Source organism: Oncorhynchus keta, chromosome 26 (assembly GCF_023373465.1).
Source record: "Oncorhynchus keta strain PuntledgeMale-10-30-2019 chromosome 26, Oket_V2, whole genome shotgun sequence".
NCBI lineage: Eukaryota > Metazoa > Chordata > Actinopteri > Salmoniformes > Salmonidae > Oncorhynchus > Oncorhynchus keta.
In genome coordinates this window covers 20805477-20826214 of record NC_068446.1, presented here as the reverse complement: position 1 = coordinate 20826214, position 20738 = coordinate 20805477, and the positions used below count along the sequence as shown (strand labels likewise).

The 20738-nt window shown below is 44.9% G+C and overlaps 1 protein-coding gene across 4 annotated transcripts in view; it reads left to right on the top strand.

Annotated features, from left to right (window-relative positions):
- Positions 1–16: 16 nt before the first annotated feature.
- oma1 (OMA1 zinc metallopeptidase) overlaps positions 17–20738 on the top strand; it is a 44764-nt gene continuing 24042 nt past the window's right edge. Inside the window, exons 1-5 of one of the 4 annotated variants that reach the window (XM_052480359.1) lie at positions 17–316; positions 3141–3626; positions 13936–14164; positions 15589–15762; positions 15954–16061. In XM_052480359.1, coding sequence (XP_052336319.1) covers positions 3190–3626; positions 13936–14164; positions 15589–15762; positions 15954–16061 — 948 coding nt within the window. In that variant the 5' untranslated portion in view covers positions 17–316; positions 3141–3189. The other 3 variants (XM_052480358.1, XM_052480357.1, XM_052480356.1) reach the window with 3 other exon arrangements.

The following is a 20738-nucleotide window of genomic DNA, read 5'->3' as shown; positions in this document are numbered from 1 at the left end:
TTTTCATAGCATATGTATTGTAGGTCATACCAATCCACCTTTCAAATAAAATAGTTGAAAGTAAAACATTTAAATGTTTAGGTTTGCACATTTGAAAAACAGAAAATAGTATGCTGTATCACTGTCGTTATTAAAATGTGCATGTAATTTCAGTTTGAAACATGACGCTGTCTGGAGAATGTCATTTTTGAGGAGACAGTCATTCTCGGAACATTGTCTTAGAGCATGCAGTTGCAGGGGGGACTATTATTTTAGACGCACAAGACAGTTCCTATGTGTTTGACTTGCAGAGGACCGTAAAAGTCAATGAATAAAGGTAAATCCGAATTTATTTCTCAAACTGGAGTCTCCAAGACGAACTCGGTTGTTTTAAGAGTGTCGATCATACAAAGGCAACTTTAACGTGTTTACACGTGCTGTCTTTATCGGTGCATTGCTTCAGATCAGTTAGCTAAGTAACGACGTTAGGCAGAACTGCAATGACATGACATTGAATCTGTTACCCACATTACTAGATATTAATAAACCCACAGTTAAAAGGTGGTAATCTCAGGGAAACTACTGGCAATCGCAAACAAATGTCAGTTGAACTCGATATGTCACTTATGGAAGCCCATTCCCGCCACAATTTTTTTTGTCGATGCTATCAATTTCGAGATACTCAAAATTAAAAATGTTGACGTACGATCTAAAAATGTATGTATACTATTTCAATATTGAGACGCGTGAGTCAAACGTTTGATATACTATATAAAAATGTTGAATCATGATCAAAAATGGTTGACTATCGCAAAATGTTATAAGCAACATAATAGGATTGTTTTTTTGTGTGTGTTTTTTTTTTCATTGTGTGACAATGTCCATGTATCGTTATGTTGCAGAGGTCAGTATTGGCCCAGCACTTTTGATTTGGTTTAATTGAAATGTTGCCACAAACATTGAAAAGCTGGACAACAAATTAGCTTTGTTTAGACTGATTTGCCACAAGATCTGTCTACCTTTGCACAGAGCATCTGTGCTTCAGTCTGATCAGACGTTGATCAATGAGATTTATTTTATGAACTTTTATTCACCCACTCAAGCCAACAGTTATTTTTTAATTTCGGTACTATCGAGTTTGAAAACTATACTACTCTAATAATCAAATAAATGTCGACATTGGCGTGAGGTTGAGACCACATTGTGATTGGATTTGGCCAAAACACTCCATGAATTCAACAGGGATTATCGCCAATCCATGAATTGTGTTGAGAAGTATTAGCCGTTTTGTGACGTAGGCTTCTGTACATTAAATAAGGATAAGAGCCTGAGCTAAGAATAGGTTAACGAACGGTATCAACTAAGACCTTTTTGATGTTGCACACTCTTGAAAAGTACTTTGCACCATGAGTACAATTGTATCTTCCAGACATAGGGTCTATACGACTGTTGGCTATTGTCATTCTGTGTAACGCAATTAGAGCTGTAATTTGGAACAGCATTGTGTAAACCTTTGTCCATGTAAAAACGTGTGTTGCGAAAGTCAAGAACGGTTTAAATAAACGTATTGCACCACAAAATAGATGCTTTAAAAAAAAGGCACTGTTGTAACAGACTTTGATGCTTTTAACTTCTTAAGAAAGATTTCATGCCCTTCCACTGCCCCCCTTGTGGTCAGGTGCATATTTCAGGCAGGTTGACATCACCTGTGGTATTTCTGCCTCTGTAGCCTTTGATTCGCCAAGACTCACACTTGATGTAAAGTGGGAAAACAAATATTAGCTAGAGAAAGCATTCCAATGTCATGTAAAATGTCATGATTTGGCCTCCACTGTACATATAATGATGCTGCAAAGGGCACTCATCCCCTTGTTTCCTTTCCTATTCATCGTTGACATGAGGCTTGTTTGTCAGGATTCTGTATAGAACATAAACTATGTACCGTACAAGCAACACACCATGACCTAATTTAAAGAAGTGAAACAAATATGGTAATAGTTTATCAGTGCATTGCTCTCTTCACCTGGTCCGGGATGTCTTCCCCCCAGCTTTGAGATCTGAGATATCTCATTTAACAAAAAGACACTAATGCATTCCACATGTACTGGAATCTTCCATTTAGTACTGCATTGCAATATAATGTCATTCAAATCATACCAATGGAACATTTCATTTCTCACCATGTATTTTCAGAAATCATTCTCCATTAGCTGCTCTTCCATCTTTAGTAATAATTCTTCCGTCTCATTCAGGTTGAAGTCGAATTCTTTAACCGGACTCGTCGACTGTCCGTTAAAAGGTCACCAATCTAAAAGGTCACAACAACAAAAATGTATTGTTAAAGTCGTTTGTTTTATTTTTTTTTTACTTCCAAATATTACAGCCTAATTTCAATATCATAAAAAATAGTTGTCATACTTGCTTCCGGCATAGGAAAAGGACCTGAGCCTTTGCAGCGCTTTGGTGAGGGGGATCTCATCTGAAGAGGCAGGAGACCTCGGTCTCCCACTTGACCTGTCCTCGGAGCATGAGGGCTCAAGATTCTCTGCAGTAAAATATATCATGACAATTCTTGGTACAGATAAAATACCTTTCCCAATTGTTCAAGAATGAGAATAAGGGGTTTGCTTATGTTGTGAAGGGCCGTCCTCACCGTCATTACATGGTGGCTTGTGCTGTGTTTTAGCCTTTTGCTTCTTGGTAGCAGTGTCACAAGTTTTCTGGTGCTTCGGGCGTATTTTGGTGGGGGCTTGGGTAGACCTTTGCCTGAAAATAAACATAGACGTGTAAAATAACATCCAGCCTTTTCTACACACGTGTTATGCGTTTAAGTTTTATTGATGTGGGAGAAGGCTTCTCAAAAGTCAGCCAAACACACATACCAAACTTTCATCAAAAATTCTTCAACATGCCAAAGTTAACCTCCCGAGCCACTACCCCCCTAGCCTGGAAATACAGAGGGATTTCAGCTCAGTTTTTTAAAAAAACAATTAATTACATTAGTATCGACGTTTTAGGGCTCTGTTCAATTAGTAAAGCTCAAGCATTTCCGAGTTTACTGTGAATGCAGTCTCCGCTACAGCAGTTAACATCGCTTTTACATTTAAATCTTTTGGGGTGGTGGGAATGGGCTTCCATAGTCAAGGACTGTTCTTCCATAGGCTGTCACCTGGGCGTTTTCAGGAAGTGGTATCTTCTCATTCAGGAACCATGGAGTTGTTGTGTGCCCGTCTCATGAGGAACCAACACCGTTGCCTACCTGCCTACCTGTCTAGAAGCTTTCAAACCTCCCATTGCCGACAGAGACTATCAACAACCAGGAGGACATTACCTTCAACAGAACTCTACTCAACCAACACATGTCGGATTCTACGGCAGCCCGAAACCACAGACTCTGTCTGTCAACGTCAATTGAGGCCATCTTCATCTCAGAGACAACTTTTCTCATCTGAGAATGTAAGAACAGTACTTTTCCCAGTGGGGACACCTAGACCTGACCCTGCTGTCCACTGTCTCCCTGTTATATGGCTGTCTAAGCATGGACAGAACTTCTTCCATACCTCTGCTCCTCACCGCGCCCTGCCTGCGCCTCTCATATGGCTGGTACTCAAACCCCTGCAGAAGATAGTGGCTATTATACTGGGCAGGTAAGATACACGTCGTCCGAGTGTCGTCTCAGTCCATCTACAGTGCGTTCAAAGTATTCAGACCCCTTCACTTTTTCTACTTTTTATTACATCACAGCCTTATTCTAAAATGGATGGATGTTTTTTCCCTCCTCATCAATCTACACATAACACCCCATAATGACGAATCCCAAAAAGGTTTTGACATTTTTGCAAATGTATAAAAATAAAAATGTATCACATTTACATAAGTATTCAGACCCTTTACTAAGTAAGTACTTGAGTGTTGAAGCACCTTTGGCAGCGATTACAAGCTTGGCACACCTGTATTTGGGGAGTTTCTCCCATTCTTCTCTGCAGATCCTCTCTAACTCTGCCAGGTTGGATGGGGAGTGTTGGTGCACAGCTATCTTCTGGTCTCACCAGAAATGTTTGATCGGTTTCAAGTCCGGGCTCTGGTTGTGCCACTCAAGGAAATTCAGAGACTTGTCCTGAAGCCACTCCTATGTTGTCTTGACTGTGTGCTTAGGGTTGTTGTCCTGTTGGAAGGTGAACCTTTGCCCCAGTCTGAGGCCCTGAGTGCTCTGGAGCAGGTCTCTCTGTGCTTTACTCCGTTAATCTTTCCCTCGATCCTGACTAGTCTCCCAGTCCCTGCCGCTGAAAAACATCCCCACAGCATGATGCTGCCACCACCATGCGGTGCCTGGTTTCCTCCAGACGTGAGGCTTGGCATTCAGGCCAAAGAGTTCATCAGACCAGAGAATCTTGGTTCTCATGGTCTGAGAGTCCTTTAGGTGCCTTTCGGCTATCTCTAAGCAGGCTGTCATGTGCCTTTTGCTGAGTGGCTTCTGTCTGGCCATTCTACCATAAAGGCCTGATTGGTGGAGTGCTGCAGAGATGGGAGAACCTTATAGAAGGACAACACTCTCCATAGAGGAACTCTGGAGCTCTGTCAGAGTGACCATCGGGTTCTTGGTCAAGGCCCTTCTCCCCCGATTGTTCAGTTTGGCAGGGGGGCCAGCTCTACGAAGATTCTTGCTGGTTCCAAACTTCTTCCATTTCAGATTGATGGAGGCACTGTGTTCTTGGAGACCTTCAATGCTGCAGACATGTTTTGGTACACTTTCCCAGATCTGTGCCTTGACGCAATCCTGTCTCGGGAGCTCTACAGGCAAGTCCTTCAACCTCATGGCTTTGTTTTTGCTCTGATAAGCACTGTCAACTGTGGGACATTATATTGACAGGTGTGTGCCTATCCAAATCATGTCCAATCAATTGAATTTACCACAGATGGACTGCAATCAAGTTGTAGAAACATCTCAAGATGGTTAATGGAAACAGGATGCACCTGAGCTCTATTTAGAGTCTCATAACAAAGGGTCTGAATACTTATGTAAATAAGGTATATCTGTTTTCTATTTTTAATAGGTTTGCAAAACCCATTTTTTTTCGCTTTGTCATTATGGGATATTGTGTGAAGATTGATGAGGGAAAAATATAGTTGATGCATTTTAGAATCGTGCTATAATGAAACAAAATGTGGAAAAGGTGAAGGGGTCTGAATACTTTCCGAATGCACAGTACATTGATACGGTTTATGATGGTAAGATAGAAGTTGCTGCTACATGGTGTTTTTGGTGTCTCTGTCTCTAGTAGTGTTACATGGTGTCTGTCTCTAGTAGTGCTACATGGTGTTTTTGGTGTCTCTGTCTCTAGTGCTTCATGGTGTCTCTGTCTCTAGTAGTGCTTCATGGTGTCTCTGTCTCTAGTAGTGCTTCATGGTGTCTCTGTCTCTAGTAGTGCTACATGGTGTTTTTGGTGTCTCTGTCTCTAGTGCTTCATGGTGTCTCTGTCTCTAGTAGTGCTTCATGGTGTCTCTGTCTCTAGTAGTGCTTCATGGTGTCTCTGTCTCTAGTAGTGCTTCATGGTGTCTCTGTCTCTAGTAGTGCTTCATGGTGTCTCTGTCTCTAGTAGTGCTTCATGGTGTCTCTGTCTCTAGTAGTGCTTCATGGTGTCTCTGTCTCTAGTAGTGCTTCATGGTGTCTCTGTCTCTAGTAGTGCTACATGGTGGTGTCTCTGTCTCTAGTAGTGCTACATGGTGGTGTCTCTGTCTCTAGTAGTGCTACATGGTGGTGTCTCTGTCTCTAGTAGTGCTACATGGTGGTGTCTCTAGTAGTGCTACATGGTGTCTCTGTCTCTAGTAGTGCTACATGGTGTCTCTGTCTCTAGTAGTGCTACATGGTGTCTCTGTCTCTAGTAGTGCTACATGGTGTCTCTGTCTCTAGTAGTGATACATGGTGGTTTTGGTGTCTCTGTCTCTAGTAGTGCTACATGGTGTCTCTAGTAGTGCTACATGGTGGTTTTGGTGTCTCTGTCTCTAGTGTTACATGGTGTCTCTGTCTCTAGTAGTGCTACATTGTGGTTTTGGTGTCTCTGTCTCTAGTAGTGCTACATTGTGTCTCCCTCTAGTAGTGTTACATGGTGTCTCTGTCTCTAGTAGTGCTACATTGTGTCTCTGTCTCTAGTAGTGCTACATTGTGTCTCTGTCTCTAGTAGTGCTACATTGTGTCTCCCTCTAGTAGTGTTACATGGTGTCTCTGTCTCTAGTAGTGCTACATTGTGTCTCTGTCTCTAGTAGTGCTACATTGTGTCTCTGTCTCTAGTAGTGCTACATTGTGTCTCTGTCTCTAGTAGTGCTACATTGTGTCTCTGTCTCTAGTAGTGCTACATGGTGTCTCTGTCTCTAGTAGTGCTACATGGTGGTTTTGGTGTCTCTGTCTCAAGTGGCGTTACATGGTGTCTCTGTCTCTAGTGGTGTTACATGGTGTCTCTGTCTCTAGTGGTGTTACATGGTGTCTCTGTCTCTAGTGGTGTTACATGGTGTCTCTGTCTCTAGTGGTGTTACACGGTGTCTCTGTCTCTAGTGGTGTTACATGGTGTCTCTGTCTCTAGTAGTGTTACATGGTGTCTGTCTCTAGTAGTGCTACATGGTGTTTTTGGTGTCTCTGTCTCTAGTAGTGCTACATTGCATTGTGTCTCTGTCTCTAGTAGTGCTACATGGTGTCTCTGTCTCTAGTTGTGCTACATGGTGTCTCTAGTTGTGCTACATGGTGTTTTTGGTGTCTCTGTCTCTAGTAGTGCTACATAGTGTTTTTGGTGTCTCTGTCTCTAGTAGTGCTACATTGCATTGTGTCTCTGTCTCTAGTAGTGCTACATGGTGTCTCTGTCTCTAGTAGTGCTACATGGTGTCTCTGTCTCTAGTAGTGCTACATGGTGTCTCTGTCTCTAGTAGTGCTACATGGTGTCTCTGTCTCTAGTAGTGCTACATGGTGTCTCTGTCTCTAGTAGTGTTACATGGTGTCTCTGTCTCTAGTAGTGTTACATGGTGTCTCTGTCTCTAGTAGTGTTACATGGTGTCTCTGTCTCTAGTAGTGCTACATGGTGGTTTTGGTGTCTCTGTCTCTAGTCGTGCTACATGGTGGTTTTGGTGTCTCTGTCTCTAGTAGTACTACATTGTGTCTCCCTCTCTTGTAGTGCTACATGGTGTCTCTGTCTCTAGTGCTACATGGTGTCTCTCTCTAGTAGTGCTACATGGTGTCTCTCTCTAGTAGTGCTACATGCTGTCTCCCTCTCTAGTAGTGCTACATGGTGGTTTTGGTGTCTCTGTCTCTAGTAGTGCTACATTGTGTCTCCCTCTCTAGTAGTGCTACATGGTGTCTCTGTCTCTAGTAGTGCTACATGCTGTCTCTGTCTAGTAGTGCTACATGGTGTCTCTCTCTAGTAGTGCTACATGCTGTCTCCCTCTCTAGTAGTGTTACATGGTGGTTTTGGTGTCTCTGTCTCTAGTAGTGCTACATTGTGTCTCTGTCTCTAGTAGTGCTACATGGTGTCTCCCTCTCTAGTAGTGCTACATGGTGGTTTTGGTGTCTGTCTCTAGTAGTGCTACATTGTGTCTCCCTCTCTAGTAGTGCTACATGGTGTCTCTGTCTCTAGTAGTGCTACATGCTGTCTCTGTCTCTAGTAGTGCTACATGGTGGTTTTGGTGTCTCTGTCTCTCGTAGTGTTACATGGTGTCTCTAGTCGTGCTACATGGTGTCTCTCTCTAGTAGTGTTACATGGTGGTGTCTCTCTCTAGTAGTGTTACATGGTGGTGTCTGTCTCCTAGTAGTGTTACATGGTGTTTTTGGTGTCTCTGTCTCTAGTAGTGCTACATTGCATTGTGTCTCTGTCTCTAGTTGTGCTACATGGTGTCTCTGTCTCTAGTAGTGCTACATGGTGGTTTTGGTGTCTCTGTCTCTAGTGGTGTTACATGGTGTCTCTGTCTCTCGTAGTGTTACATGGTGCCTCTAGTCGTGCTACATGGTGTCTCTCTCTAGTAGTGTTACATGGTGGTGTCTCTCTCTAGTAGTGTTACATGGTGGTGTCTCTGTCTCCTAGTAGTGCTACATGGAGTTTTTGGTGTCTCTGTCTCTAGTAGTGTTACATGGTGTTTTTGGTGTCTGTCTCTAGTAGTGCTACATTGCATTGTGTCTCTGTCTCTAGTAGTGCTACATGGTGTCTCTGTCTCTAGTAGTGCTACATGGTGTTTTTGGTGTCTCTGTCTCTAGTAGTGTTACATGGTGTTTTTGGTGTCTCTGTCTCTAGTAGTGCTACATGGTGTCTCTCTCTAGTAGTGTTACATGGTGTCTCTGTCTCTAGTAGTGCTTCATGGTGTCTCTGTCTCTAGTAGTGCTTCATGGTGTCTCTGTCTCTAGTAGTGCTACATGGTGGTGTCTCTGTCTCTAGTAGTGCTACATGGTGGTGTCTCTAGTAGTGCTACATGGTGGTGTCTCTAGTAGTGCTACATGGTGGTGTCTCTAGTAGTGCTACATGGTGTCTCTGTCTCTAGTAGTGCTACATGGTGTCTCTGTCTCTAGTAGTGCTACATGGTGTCTCTGTCTCTAGTAGTGCTACATGGTGTCTCTGTCTGTAGTAGTGCTACATGATGGTGTCTCTGTCTCTAGTAGTGATACATGGTGGTTTTGGTGTCTCTGTCTCTAGTAGTGCTACATGGTGTCTCTAGTAGTGCTACATGGTGGTTTTGGTGTCTCTGTCTCTAGTGTTACATGGTGTCTCTGTCTCTAGTAGTGCTACATGGTGGTTTTGGTGTCTCTGTCTCTAGTAGTGCTACATTGTGTCTCTGTCTCTAGTAGTGCTACATTGTGTCTCTGTCTCTAGTAGTGCTACATTGTGTCTCTGTCTCTAGTAGTGCTACATTGTGTCTCTGTCTCTAGTAGTGCTACATTGTGTCTCTGTCTCTAGTAGTGCTACATTGTGTCTCTGTCTCTAGTAGTGCTACATGGTGTCTCTGTCTCTAGTAGTGCTACATGGTGGTTTTGGTGTCTCTGTCTCAAGTGGCGTTACATGGTGTCTCTGTCTCTAGTAGTGCTTCATGGTGTCTCTGTCTCTAGTAGTGCTTCATGGTGTCTCTGTCTCTAGTAGTGCTTCATGGTGTCTCTGTCTCTAGTAGTGCTACATGGTGGTGTCTCTGTCTCTAGTAGTGCTACATGGTGGTGTCTCTGTCTCTAGTAGTGCTACATGGTGGTGTCTCTAGTAGTGCTACATGGTGGTGTCTCTAGTAGTGCTACATGGTGTCTCTGTCTCTAGTAGTGCTACATGGTGTCTCTGTCTCTAGTAGTGCTACATGGTGTCTCTGTCTCTAGTAGTGCTACATGGTGTCTCTTTCTCTAGTAGTGATACATGGTGGTTTTGGTGTCTCTGTCTCTAGTAGTGCTACATGGTGTCTCTAGTAGTGCTACATGGTGGTTTTGGTGTCTCTGTCTCTAGTGTTACATGGTGTCTCTGTCTCTAGTAGTGCTACATGGTGTCTCTGTCTCTAGTGGTGTTACATGGTGTCTCTGTCTCTAGTGGTGTTACATGGTGTCTCTGTCTCTAGTGGTGTTACATGGTGTCTCTGTCTCTAGTGGTGTTACACGGTGTCTCTGTCTCTAGTGGTGTTACATGGTGTCTCTGTCTCTAGTAGTGTTACATGGTGTCTGTCTCTAGTAGTGCTACATGGTGTTTTTGGTGTCTCTGTCTCTAGTAGTGCTACATTGCATTGTGTCTCTGTCTCTAGTAGTGCTACATGGTGTCTCTGTCTCTAGTTGTGCTACATGGTGTCTCTAGTTGTGCTACATGGTGTTTTTGGTGTCTCTGTCTCTAGTAGTGCTACATAGTGTTTTTGGTATCTCTGTCTCTAGTAGTGCTACATTGCATTGTGTCTCTGTCTCTAGTAGTGCTACATGGTGTCTCTGTCTCTAGTAGTGCTACATGGTGTCTCTGTCTCTAGTAGTGCTACATGGTGTCTCTGTCTCTAGTAGTGCTACATGGTGTCTCTGTCTCTAGTAGTGCTACATGGTGTCTCTGTCTCTAGTAGTGTTACATGGTGTCTCTGTCTCTAGTAGTGTTACATGGTGTCTCTGTCTCTAGTAGTGTTACATGGTGTCTCTGTCTCTAGTAGTGCTACATGGTGGTTTTGGTGTCTCTGTCTCTAGTCGTGCTACATGGTGGTTTTGGTGTCTCTGTCTCTAGTAGTACTACATTGTGTCTCCCTCTCTTGTAGTGCTACATGGTGTCTCTGTCTCTAGTGCTACATGGTGTCTCTCTCTAGTAGTGCTACATGGTGTCTCTCTCTAGTAGTGCTACATGCTGTCTCCTCTCTAGTAGTGCTACATGGTGGTTTTGGTGTCTCTGTCTCTAGTAGTGCTACATTGTGTCTCCCTTTAGTAGTGCTACATGGTGTCTCTGTCTCTAGTAGTGCTACATGCTGTCTCTGTCTAGTAGTGCTACATGGTGTCTCTCTCTAGTAGTGCTACATGCTGTCTCCTCTCTAGTAGTGTTACATGGTGGTCTCTTTTGGTGTCTCTGTCTCTAGTAGTGCTACATGGTGGTTTTTGTGTCTCTGTCTCTAGTAGTGCTACATGGTGTCTCATGCCTCTCTAGTAGTGCTACATGGTGGTTTTGGTGTCTCTGTCTCTAGTAGTGCTACATGGTGTCTCCCTCTTCTCTAGTAGTGCTACATGGTGTCTCTGTCTCTAGTAGTCTACATGGTGTTTTTGGTGTCTCTGTCTCTAGTAGTGCTACATTGGTTTGTGTCTCTGTCTCTAGTAGTGTTACATGGTGTCTCTTTGGTGTCTCTCTCTAGTAGTGTTACATGGTGGTGTCTCTCTCTCTAGTGGTGTCTGCTACATGGTGTTTTTGGTGTCTCTGTCTCTAGTAGTGCTACATGGTGGTTTTGGTGTCTCTGTCTCTAGTGGTGTTACATGGTGTCTCTGTCTCTCGTAGTGTTACATGGTGCCTCTAGTCGTGCTACATGGTGTCTCTCTCTAGTAGTGTTACATGGTGGTGTCTCTCTCTAGTAGTGTTACATGGTGGTGTCTCTGTCTCCTAGTAGTGCTACATGGAGTTTTTGGTGTCTCTGTCTCTAGTAGTGTTACATGGTGTTTTTGGTGTCTGTCTCTAGTAGTGCTACATTGCATTGTGTCTCTGTCTCTAGTAGTGCTACATGGTGTCTCTGTCTCTAGTAGTGCTACATGGTGTTTTTGGTGTCTCTGTCTCTAGTAGTGCTACATGGAGTTTTTGGTGTCTCTGTCTCTAGTAGTGTTACATGGTGTTTTTGGTGTCTGTCTCTAGTAGTGCTACATTGCATTGTGTCTCTGTCTCTAGTAGTGCTACATGGTGTCTCTCTCTAGTAGTGTTACATGGTGTCTCTGTCTCTAGTAGTGCTTCATGGTGTCTCTGTCTCTAGTAGTGCTTCATGGTGTCTCTGTCTCTAGTAGTGCTTCATGGTGTCTCTGTCTCTAGTAGTGCTACATGGTGGTGTCTCTGTCTCTAGTAGTGCTACATGGTGGTGTCTCTGTCTCTAGTAGTGCTACATGGTGGTGTCTCTAGTAGTGCTACATGGTGGTGTCTCTAGTAGTGCTACATGGTGTCTCTGTCTCTAGTAGTGCTACATGGTGTCTCTGTCTCTAGTAGTGCTACATGGTGTCTCTGTCTCTAGTAGTGCTACATGGTGTCTCTGTCTCTAGTAGTGCTACATGATGGTGTCTCTGTCTCTAGTAGTGATACATGGTGGTTTTGGTGTCTCTGTCTCTAGTAGTGCTACATGGTGTCTCTAGTAGTGCTACATGGTGGTTTTGGTGTCTCTGTCTCTAGTAGTGCTACATTGTGTCTCTGTCTCTAGTAGTGCTACATTGTGTCTCTGTCTCTAGTAGTGCTACATTGTGTCTCTGTCTCTAGTAGTGCTACATTGTGTCTCTGTCTCTAGTAGTGCTACATTGTGTCTCTGTCTCTAGTAGTGCTACATTGTGTCTCTGTCTCTAGTAGTGCTACATTGTGTCTCTGTTTCTAGTAGTGCTACATTGTGTCTCTGTCTCTAGTAGTGCTACATGGTGGTTTTGGTGTCTCTGTCTCAAGTGGCGTTACATGGTGTCTCTGTCTCTAGTGGTGTTACATGGTGTCTCTGTCTCAAGTGGCGTTACATGGTGTCTCTGTCTCTAGTAGTGCTACATTGTGTCTCTGTCTCTAGTAGTGCTACATGGTGTCTCTGTCTCTAGTAGTGCTACATGGTGGTTTTGGTGTCTCTGTCTCTAGTGGTGTTACATGGTGTCTCTGTCTCTAGTGGTGTTACATGGTGTCTCTGTCTCTAGTGGTGTTACATGGTGTCTCTGTCTCTAGTGGTGTTACATGGTGTCTCTGTCTCTAGTGGTGTTACATGGTGTCTCTGTCTCTAGTGGTGTTACATGGTGTCTCTGTCTCTAGTGGTGTTACATGGTGTCTCTGTCTCTAGTAGTGTTACATGGTGTCTCTGTCTCTAGTAGTGTTACATGGTGTCTGTCTCTAGTAGTGCTACATGGTGTTTTTGGTGTCTCTGTCTCTAGTAGTGCTACATTGCATTGTGTCTCTGTCTCTAGTAGTGCTACATGGTGTCTCTGTCTCTAGTTGTGCTACATGGTGTTTTTGGTGTCTCTGTCTCTAGTAGTGCTACATGGTGTCTCTGTCTCTAGTAGTGTTACATGGTGTCTCTGTCTCTAGTAGTGTTACATGGTGTCTCTGTCTCTAGTAGTGTTACATGGTGGTGTCTGTCTCCTAGTAGTGTTACATGGTGTTTTTGGTGTCTCTGTCTCTAGTGGTGTTACATGGTGTTTTTGGTGTCTGTCTCTAGTAGTGCTACATTGCATTGTGTCTCTGTCTCTAGTAGTGCTACATGGTGGTTTTGGTGTCTCTGTCTCTAGTGGTGTTACATGGTGTCTCTGTCTCTCGTAGTGTTACATGGTGCCTCTAGTCGTGCTACATGGTGTCTCTCTCTAGTAGTGTTACATGGTGGTGTCTCTCTCTAGTAGTGTTACATGGTGGTGTCTCTGTCTCCTAGTAGTGCTACATGGAGTTTTTGGTGTCTCTGTCTCTAGTAGTGTTACATGGTGTTTTTGGTGTCTGTCTCTAGTAGTGCTACATTGCATTGTGTCTCTGTCTCTAGTAGTGCTACATGGTGTCTCTGTCTCTAGTAGTGCTACATGGTGTTTTTGGTGTCTCTGTCTCTAGTAGTGTTACATGGTGTTTTTGGTGTCTCTGTCTCTAGTAGTGCTACATGGTGTCTCTGTCTCTAGTAGTGCTACATGGTGTCTCTGTCTCTAGTAGTGTTACATGGTGGTTTTGGTGTCTCTGTCTCTAGTCGTGCTACATGGTGTCTCTCTCTAGTAGTGTTACATGGTGTCTCAGTCTCTAGTAGTGCTACATGGTGTTTTTGGTGTCTCTGTTTCTAGAAGTGCTACATGGTGTTTTTGGTGTCTCTGTCTCTAGTAGTGCTACATGGTGTTTTTGGTGTCTCTCTCTAGTAGTGCTACATGGTGTCTCTGTCTCTAGTAGTGCTACATGGTGTCTCTGTCTCTAGTAGTGCTACATGGTGTTTTTGGTGTCTCTGTCTCTAGTAGTGCTACATTGCATTGTGTCTCTGTCTCTAGTAGTGCTACATGGTGTCTCTGTCTCTAGTAGTGTTACCTGGTGGTTTTGGTGTCTCTGTCTCTAGTCGTGCTACATGGTGTCTCTCTCTAGTAGTGTTACATGGTGTCTCAGTCTCTAGTAGTGCTACATGGTGTTTTTGGTGTCTCTGTTTCTAGTAGTGCTACATGGTGTTTTTGGTGTCTCTGTCTCTAGTAGTGCTACATGGTGTTTTTGGTGTCTCTGTCTCTAGTAGTGCTACATGGTGTTTTTGGTGTCTCTCTCTAGTAGTGCTACATGGTGTCTCTGTCTCTCGTAGTGCTACATGGTGTTTTTGGTGTCCCCTCTCCTCTAGGAGTATCAGGAAGTGGTGGTTGGCCCTCCCGCCCAATAAGCAGCAGCTCGTGCGTCAGAGGGTCTGGCGTCGCCGTTGGCAGCTGGTGGCCGGGGGTATGGTTGCTATGGTGATCATGGCAAGTTTCTTCCTGACTCATCTGGATGAGTCGCCCATCACGGGACGCACACGCCTCCTAGTGTTCAGTAGAGAGAACTACATGGAGCTGGCTGCAGTGACAGGAGATGGGGTGAGACCAATAACTGTATATATGAATGGCCATCCATCACTTGACACCATTCATTCCTTTGTGAAGACTCAATAGCGCGTTGAAGACAAATGAAGTCTGTTAAGATAACGTCTCATGGAGACGTAACATGCACGGTTTGAGCTACTCCAGGAAGTGATGTTGCAGGCCAGCCCAGTACTGCCCTCTCTCATTGAGTAACTCAAGTTGAAGGTTGACCGGGTTACTGCAGGCAACCATTAGCAACAAATGATCCTTAACTTCTTCTGTGTGCAGTTCAAGGACATATATCTGGTGTATTAGAAGCAATTATTGATATCATAATTGTCTTGAAAAATGTATTCCATTTACTATAATGGGGGAATCCTGTTTTCTGCTAACAATGCCTGCAGTACCGTGGACCGAGAGGGGGTGAAGAGAGATGCTGTTAACCTTGTGGGCCATATTCAATCTAATAAGATGATGATTTTCAACCATTCAGATGAACCTGTTTTAGGAAATTATGATTTCATATATGATATATTATAAACCTGGTGGCTCGAGCCCTGAATGCTGATTGGCTGAAAGCCGTGGTGTATCAGACCATATATACTGTTCTAATTGCATTGGTAACCAGTTTATAATAGCAATACAGCTAAGGCCTGTATCCAGGCACTCCACATTGCGTCGTGCAGAAGAACAGCCGGATGGCCATGTACCACACCCCCCGGGCCTTATTGCTTAATGATAATATAATAGTAGTTCAGTAACTGACTCTTGTTTGTGTCCTCAGTGCATGGAGGATGTTGATTTAACTGTGTGTGTGTGTGTGTGTGTGTGTGTGTGTGTGTGTGTGTGTGTGTGTGTGTGTGTGTGTGTGTGTGTGTGTGTGTGTGTGTGTGTGTGTGTTCTACCCAGTACATGAAGGATGTTGATATAACTGTGTGTGTGTTCTACTCAGTACATGGAGGATGTTGATTTAACTGTGTGTGTGTGTTCTACCCAGTACATGGAGGATGTTGATTTAGCTGTGTGTGTGTGTTCTACTCAGTACATGGAGGATGTTGATATAAGTGTGTGTGTTCTACCAGGTACATGGAGGATGTTGATTTAACTGTGTGTGTGTGTTCTACCCAGTGTATGGAGGATGTTGATTTAACTGTGTGTGTGTGTGTGTTCTACTCAGTACATGGAGGATGTTGATTTAGCTGTGTGTGTGTTCTACCCAGTACACGGAGGATGTTGATTTAGCTGTGTGTGTGTTCTACCCAGTACACGGAGGATGTTGATTTAGCTGTGTGTGTGTTTTACCCAGTACACGGAGGATGTTGATTTAGCTGTGTGTGTGTTCTACCCAGTACATGGAGGATGTTGATTTAGCTGTGTGTGTGTGTTCTACCCAGTACATGGAGGATGTTTATTTAGCTGTGTGTGTGTGTTCTACCCAGTACATGGAGGAATTTGCTGAGTTGATGGTTTCAGAGAAGGACCCTCGTCACCAGGTGGTGGAGAGAGTGGTGGAGCACCTGGCCCAGAGGAACAAAGACATCCCAGAGGTCTCCTCTGTTCCATGGAGAGTCCACTTGGTCGACAGCCCTACCGTCAACGCTTTCGTACTGCCTGTGAGTCCCAGCCCCTGTGTGTGTGTGTGTGTGTGTGTGTGTGTGTGTGTGTGTGTGTGTGTGTGTGTGTGTGTGTGTGTGACTTGTTTGTTTTTATTCCCAGTCCAGTTCAAAACATGTAGACGAAACTGGCCAGCGCAGATCCAAACAGTAAGTTGACTGTTTGTATGATACCTGTCTCTCTCCTCTAGAATGGAAAGGTGTTTATGTTCACTGGGATGTTGGAGGCCGTTGCAGATGTTCACCAGCTCACCTTCATCCTGGGACATGAGATGGCCCACGCAGTGATGGGACACTCTGTGAGTATACAGCCTTTCTGCCTGTCTCTCTCTAGTGATGGAACACTGAGTATACAGCCTTTCTGTCTCTCTCTAGTGATGGAACACTGAGTATACAGCCTTTCTGTCTGTCTCTCTCTAGTGATGGAACACTGAGTATACAGCCAGGCCTTTCTGTCTGTCTCTCTCTAGTGATGGAACACTGAGTATACAGCCAGGCCTTTCTGTCGGTCTCTAGTGATGGAACACTGAATATACAGCCTTTCTGTCTGTCTCTCTCTAGTGATGGAACACTGAGTATACAGCCAGGCCTTTCTGTCTGTCTCTAGTGATGGAACACTGAATATACAGCCTTTCTGTCTGTCTCTCTCTAGTGATGGAACACTGAGTATACAGCCTTTCTGTCGGTCTCTCTCTAGTGATGGGACACTGAGTATACAGCCAGGCCTTTCTGTCTGTCTCTCTCTAGTGATGGAACACTGAGTATACAGCCTTTCTGTCTGTCTCTCTCTAGTGATGGAACACTGAGTATACAGCCAGGCCTTTCTGTCTGTCTCTCTCTAGTGATGGAACACTGAGTATACAGCCAGGCCTTTCTGTCTGTCTCTAGTGATGGAACACTGAATATACAGCCTTTCTGTCTGTCTCTCTAGTGATGGAACACTGAGTATACAGCCTTTCAGTCTGTCTCTCTCTAGTGATGGAACACTGAGTATACAGCCTTTCTGTCTCTCTCTCTCTAGTGATGGAACACTGAGTATACAGCCTTTCTGTCTGTCTCTCTCTAGTGATGGAACACTGAGTATACAGCCAGGCCTTTCTGTCTGTCTCTAGTGATGGAACACTGAATATACAGCCTTTCTGTCTGTCTCTCTCTAGTGATGGAACACTGAGTATACAGCCAGGCCTTTCTGTCTGTCTCTAGTGATGGAACACTGAATATACAGCCTTTCTGTCTGTCTCTCTAGTGATGGAACACTGAGTATACAGCCTTTCAGTCTGTCTCTCTCTAGTGATGGAACACTGAGTATACAGCCTTTCTGTCTCTCTCTCTCTAGTGATGGAACACTGAGTATACAGCCTTTCTGTCTGTCTCTCTCTAGTGATGGGACACTGAGTATACAGCCAGGCCTTTCTGTCTGTCTCTCTCTAGTGATGGAACACTGAGTATACAGCCTTTCTGTCTCTCTCTCTCTAGTGATGGAACACTGAGTATACAGCCTTTCTGTCGGTCTCTCTCTAGTGATGGAACACTGAGTATACAGCCAGGCCTTTCTGTCTGTCTCTCTCTAGTGATGGAACACTGAGTATACAGCCAGGCCTTTCTGTCTGTCTCTCTCTAGTGATGGAACACTGAGTATACAGCCTTTCTGTCTGTCTCTCTCTAGTGATGGGACACTGAGTATACAGCCAGGCCTTTCTGTCTGTCTCTCTCTAGTGATGGGACACTGAGAATACAGCCTTTCTGTCTCTCTCTCTCTAGTGATGGAACACTGAGTATACAGCCTTTCAGTCTGTCTCTCTCTAGTGATGGAACACTGAGTATACAGCCAGGCCTTTCTGTCGGTCTCTCTCTAGTGATGGAACACTGAGTATACAGCCTTTCAGTCTGTCTCTCTCTAGTGATGGAACACTGAGTATACAGCCTTTCTGTCGGTCTCTCTCTAGTGATGGGACACTGAGTATACAGCCAGGCCTTTCTGTCGGTCTCTCTCTAGTGATGGAACACTGAGTATACAGCCTTTCTGTCGGTCTCTCTCTAGTGATGGGACACTGAGTATACAGCCAGGCCTTTCTGTCGGTCTCTCTCTAGTGATGAAACACTGAGTATACAGCCTTTCTGTCGGTCTCTCTCTAGTGATGGAACACTGAGTATACAGCCTTTCTGTCGGTCTCTCTCTAGTGATGGAACACTGAGTATACAGCCTTTCTGTCGGTCTCTCTCTAGTGATGGGACACTGAGTATACAGCCAGGCCTTTCTGTCGGTCTCTCTCTAGTGATGGAACACTGAGTATACAGCCTTTCAGTCTGTCTCTCTCTAGTGATGGAACACTGAGTATACAGCCTTTCTGTCGGTCTCTCTCTAGTGATGGGACACTGAGTATACAGCCAGGCCTTTCTGTCGGTCTCTAGTGATGGGACACTGAGTATACAGCCTTTCTGTCGGTCTCTCTCTAGTGATGGAACACTGAGTATACAGCCTTTCTGTCGGTCTCTCTCTAGTGATGGGACACTGAGTATACAGCCAGGCCTTTCTGTCGGTCTCTCTCTAGTGATGGAACACTGAGTATACAGCCTTTCAGTCTGTCTCTCTCTAGTGATGGAACACTGAGTATACAGCCTTTCTGTCGGTCTCTCTCTAGTGATGGGACACTGAGTATACAGCCAGGCCTTTCTGTCGGTCTCTAGTGATGGGACACTGAGTATACAGCCTTTCTGTCGGTCTCTCTCTAGTGATGGGACACTGAGTATACAGCCAGGCCTTTCTGTCTGTCTCTAGTGATGGGACACTGAGTATACAGCCAGGCCTTTCTGTCGGTCTCTCTCTAGTGATGGAACACTGAGTATACAGCCTTTCTGTCGGTCTCTCTCTAGTGATGGGACACTGAGTATACAGCCAGGCCTTTCAGGCCTAGTGATGGAACACTGAGTCGGTCTCTCTCTAGTGATGGAACACAGTATACAGCCTTTCTGTCGGTCTCTCTCTAGTGATGGAACACTGAGTATACAGCCTTTCTGTCGGTCTCTCTCTAGTGATGGGACACTGAGTATACAGCCAGGCCTTTCTGTCGGTCTCTCTCTAGTGATGGGACACTGAGTATACAGCCAGGCCTTTCTGTCTGTCTCTAGTGATGGGACACTGAGTATACAGCCAGGCCTTTCTGTCGGTCTCTCTCTAGTGATGGAACACTGAGTATACAGCCTTTCTGTCGGTCTCTCTCTAGTGATGGAACACTGAGTATACAGCCAGGCCTTTCTGTCGGTCTCTCTCTAGTGATGGAACACTGAGTATACAGCCTTTCTGTCGGTCTCTCTCTAGTGATGGAACACTGAGTATACAGCCTTTCTGTCGGTCTCTCTCTAGTGATGGAACACTGAGTATACAGCCTTTCTGTCGGTCTCTCTCTAGTGATGGGACACTGAGTATACAGCCAGGCCTTTCTGTCGGTCTCTCTCTAGTGATGGAACACTGAGTATACAGCCTTTCTGTCGGTCTCTCTCTAGTGATGGGACACTGAGTATACAGCCAGGCCTTTCTGTCGGTCTCTCTCTAGTGATGGAACACTGAGTATACAGCCTTTCTGTCGGTCTCTCTCTAGTGATGGAACACTGAGTATACAGCCAGGCCTTTCTGTCGGTCTCTCTCTAGTGATGGAACACTGAGTATACAGCCTTTCAGTCTGTCTCTCTCTAGTGATGGAACACTGAGTATACAGCCTTTCTGTCGGTCTCTCTCTAGTGATGGGACACTGAGTATACAGCCAGGCCTTTCTGTCGGTCTCTCTCTAGTGATGGAACACTGAGTATACAGCCTTTCAGTCTGTCTCTCTCTAGTGATGGGACACTGAGTATACAGCCAGGCCTTTCTGTCGGTCTCTAGTGATGGGACACTGAGTATACAGCCTTTCTGTCGGTCTCTCTCTAGTGATGGGACACTGAGTATACAGCCAGGCCTTTCTGTCTGTCTCTAGTGATGGGACACTGAGTATACAGCCAGGCCTTTCTGTCGGTCTCTCTCTAGTGATGGAACACTGAGTATACAGCCTTTCTGTCGGTCTCTCTCTAGTGATGGGACACTGAGTATACAGCCAGGCCTTTCTGTCGGTCTCTCTCTAGTGATGGAACACTGAGTATACAGCCTTTCTGTCGGTCTCTCTCTAGTGATGGAACACTGAGTATACAGCCTTTCTGTCGGTCTCTCTCTAGTGATGGGACACTGAGTATACAGCCAGGCCTTTCTGTCGGTCTCTCTCTAGTGATGGGACACTGAGTATACAGCCAGGCCTTTCTGTCTGTCTCTAGTGATGGGACACTGAGTATACAGCCAGGCCTTTCTGTCGGTCTCTCTCTAGTGATGGAACACTGAGTATACAGCCTTTCTGTCGGTCTCTCTCTAGTGATGGAACACTGAGTATACAGCCTTTCTGTCGGTCTCTCTCTAGTGATGGGACACTGAGTATACAGCCAGGCCTTTCTGTCGGTCTCTCTCTAGTGATGGAACACTGAGTATACAGCCTTTCTGTCGGTCTCTCTCTAGTGATGGAACACTGAGTATACAGCCTTTCTGTCGGTCTCTCTCTAGTGATGGAACACTGAGTATACAGCCTTTCTGTCGGTCTCTCTCTAGTGATGGGACACTGAGTATACAGCCAGGCCTTTCTGTCGGTCTCTCTCTAGTGATGGAACACTGAGTATACAGCCTTTCTGTCGGTCTCTCTCTAGTGATGGGACACTGAGTATACAGCCAGGCCTTTCTGTCGGTCTCTCTCTAGTGATGGAACACTGAGTATACAGCCTTTCTGTCGGTCTCTCTCTAGTGATGGAACACTGAGTATACAGCCAGGCCTTTCTGTCGGTCTCTCTCTAGTGATGGAACACTGAGTATACAGCCTTTCAGTCTGTCTCTCTCTAGTGATGGAACACTGAGTATACAGCCTTTCTGTCGGTCTCTCTCTAGTGATGGGACACTGAGTATA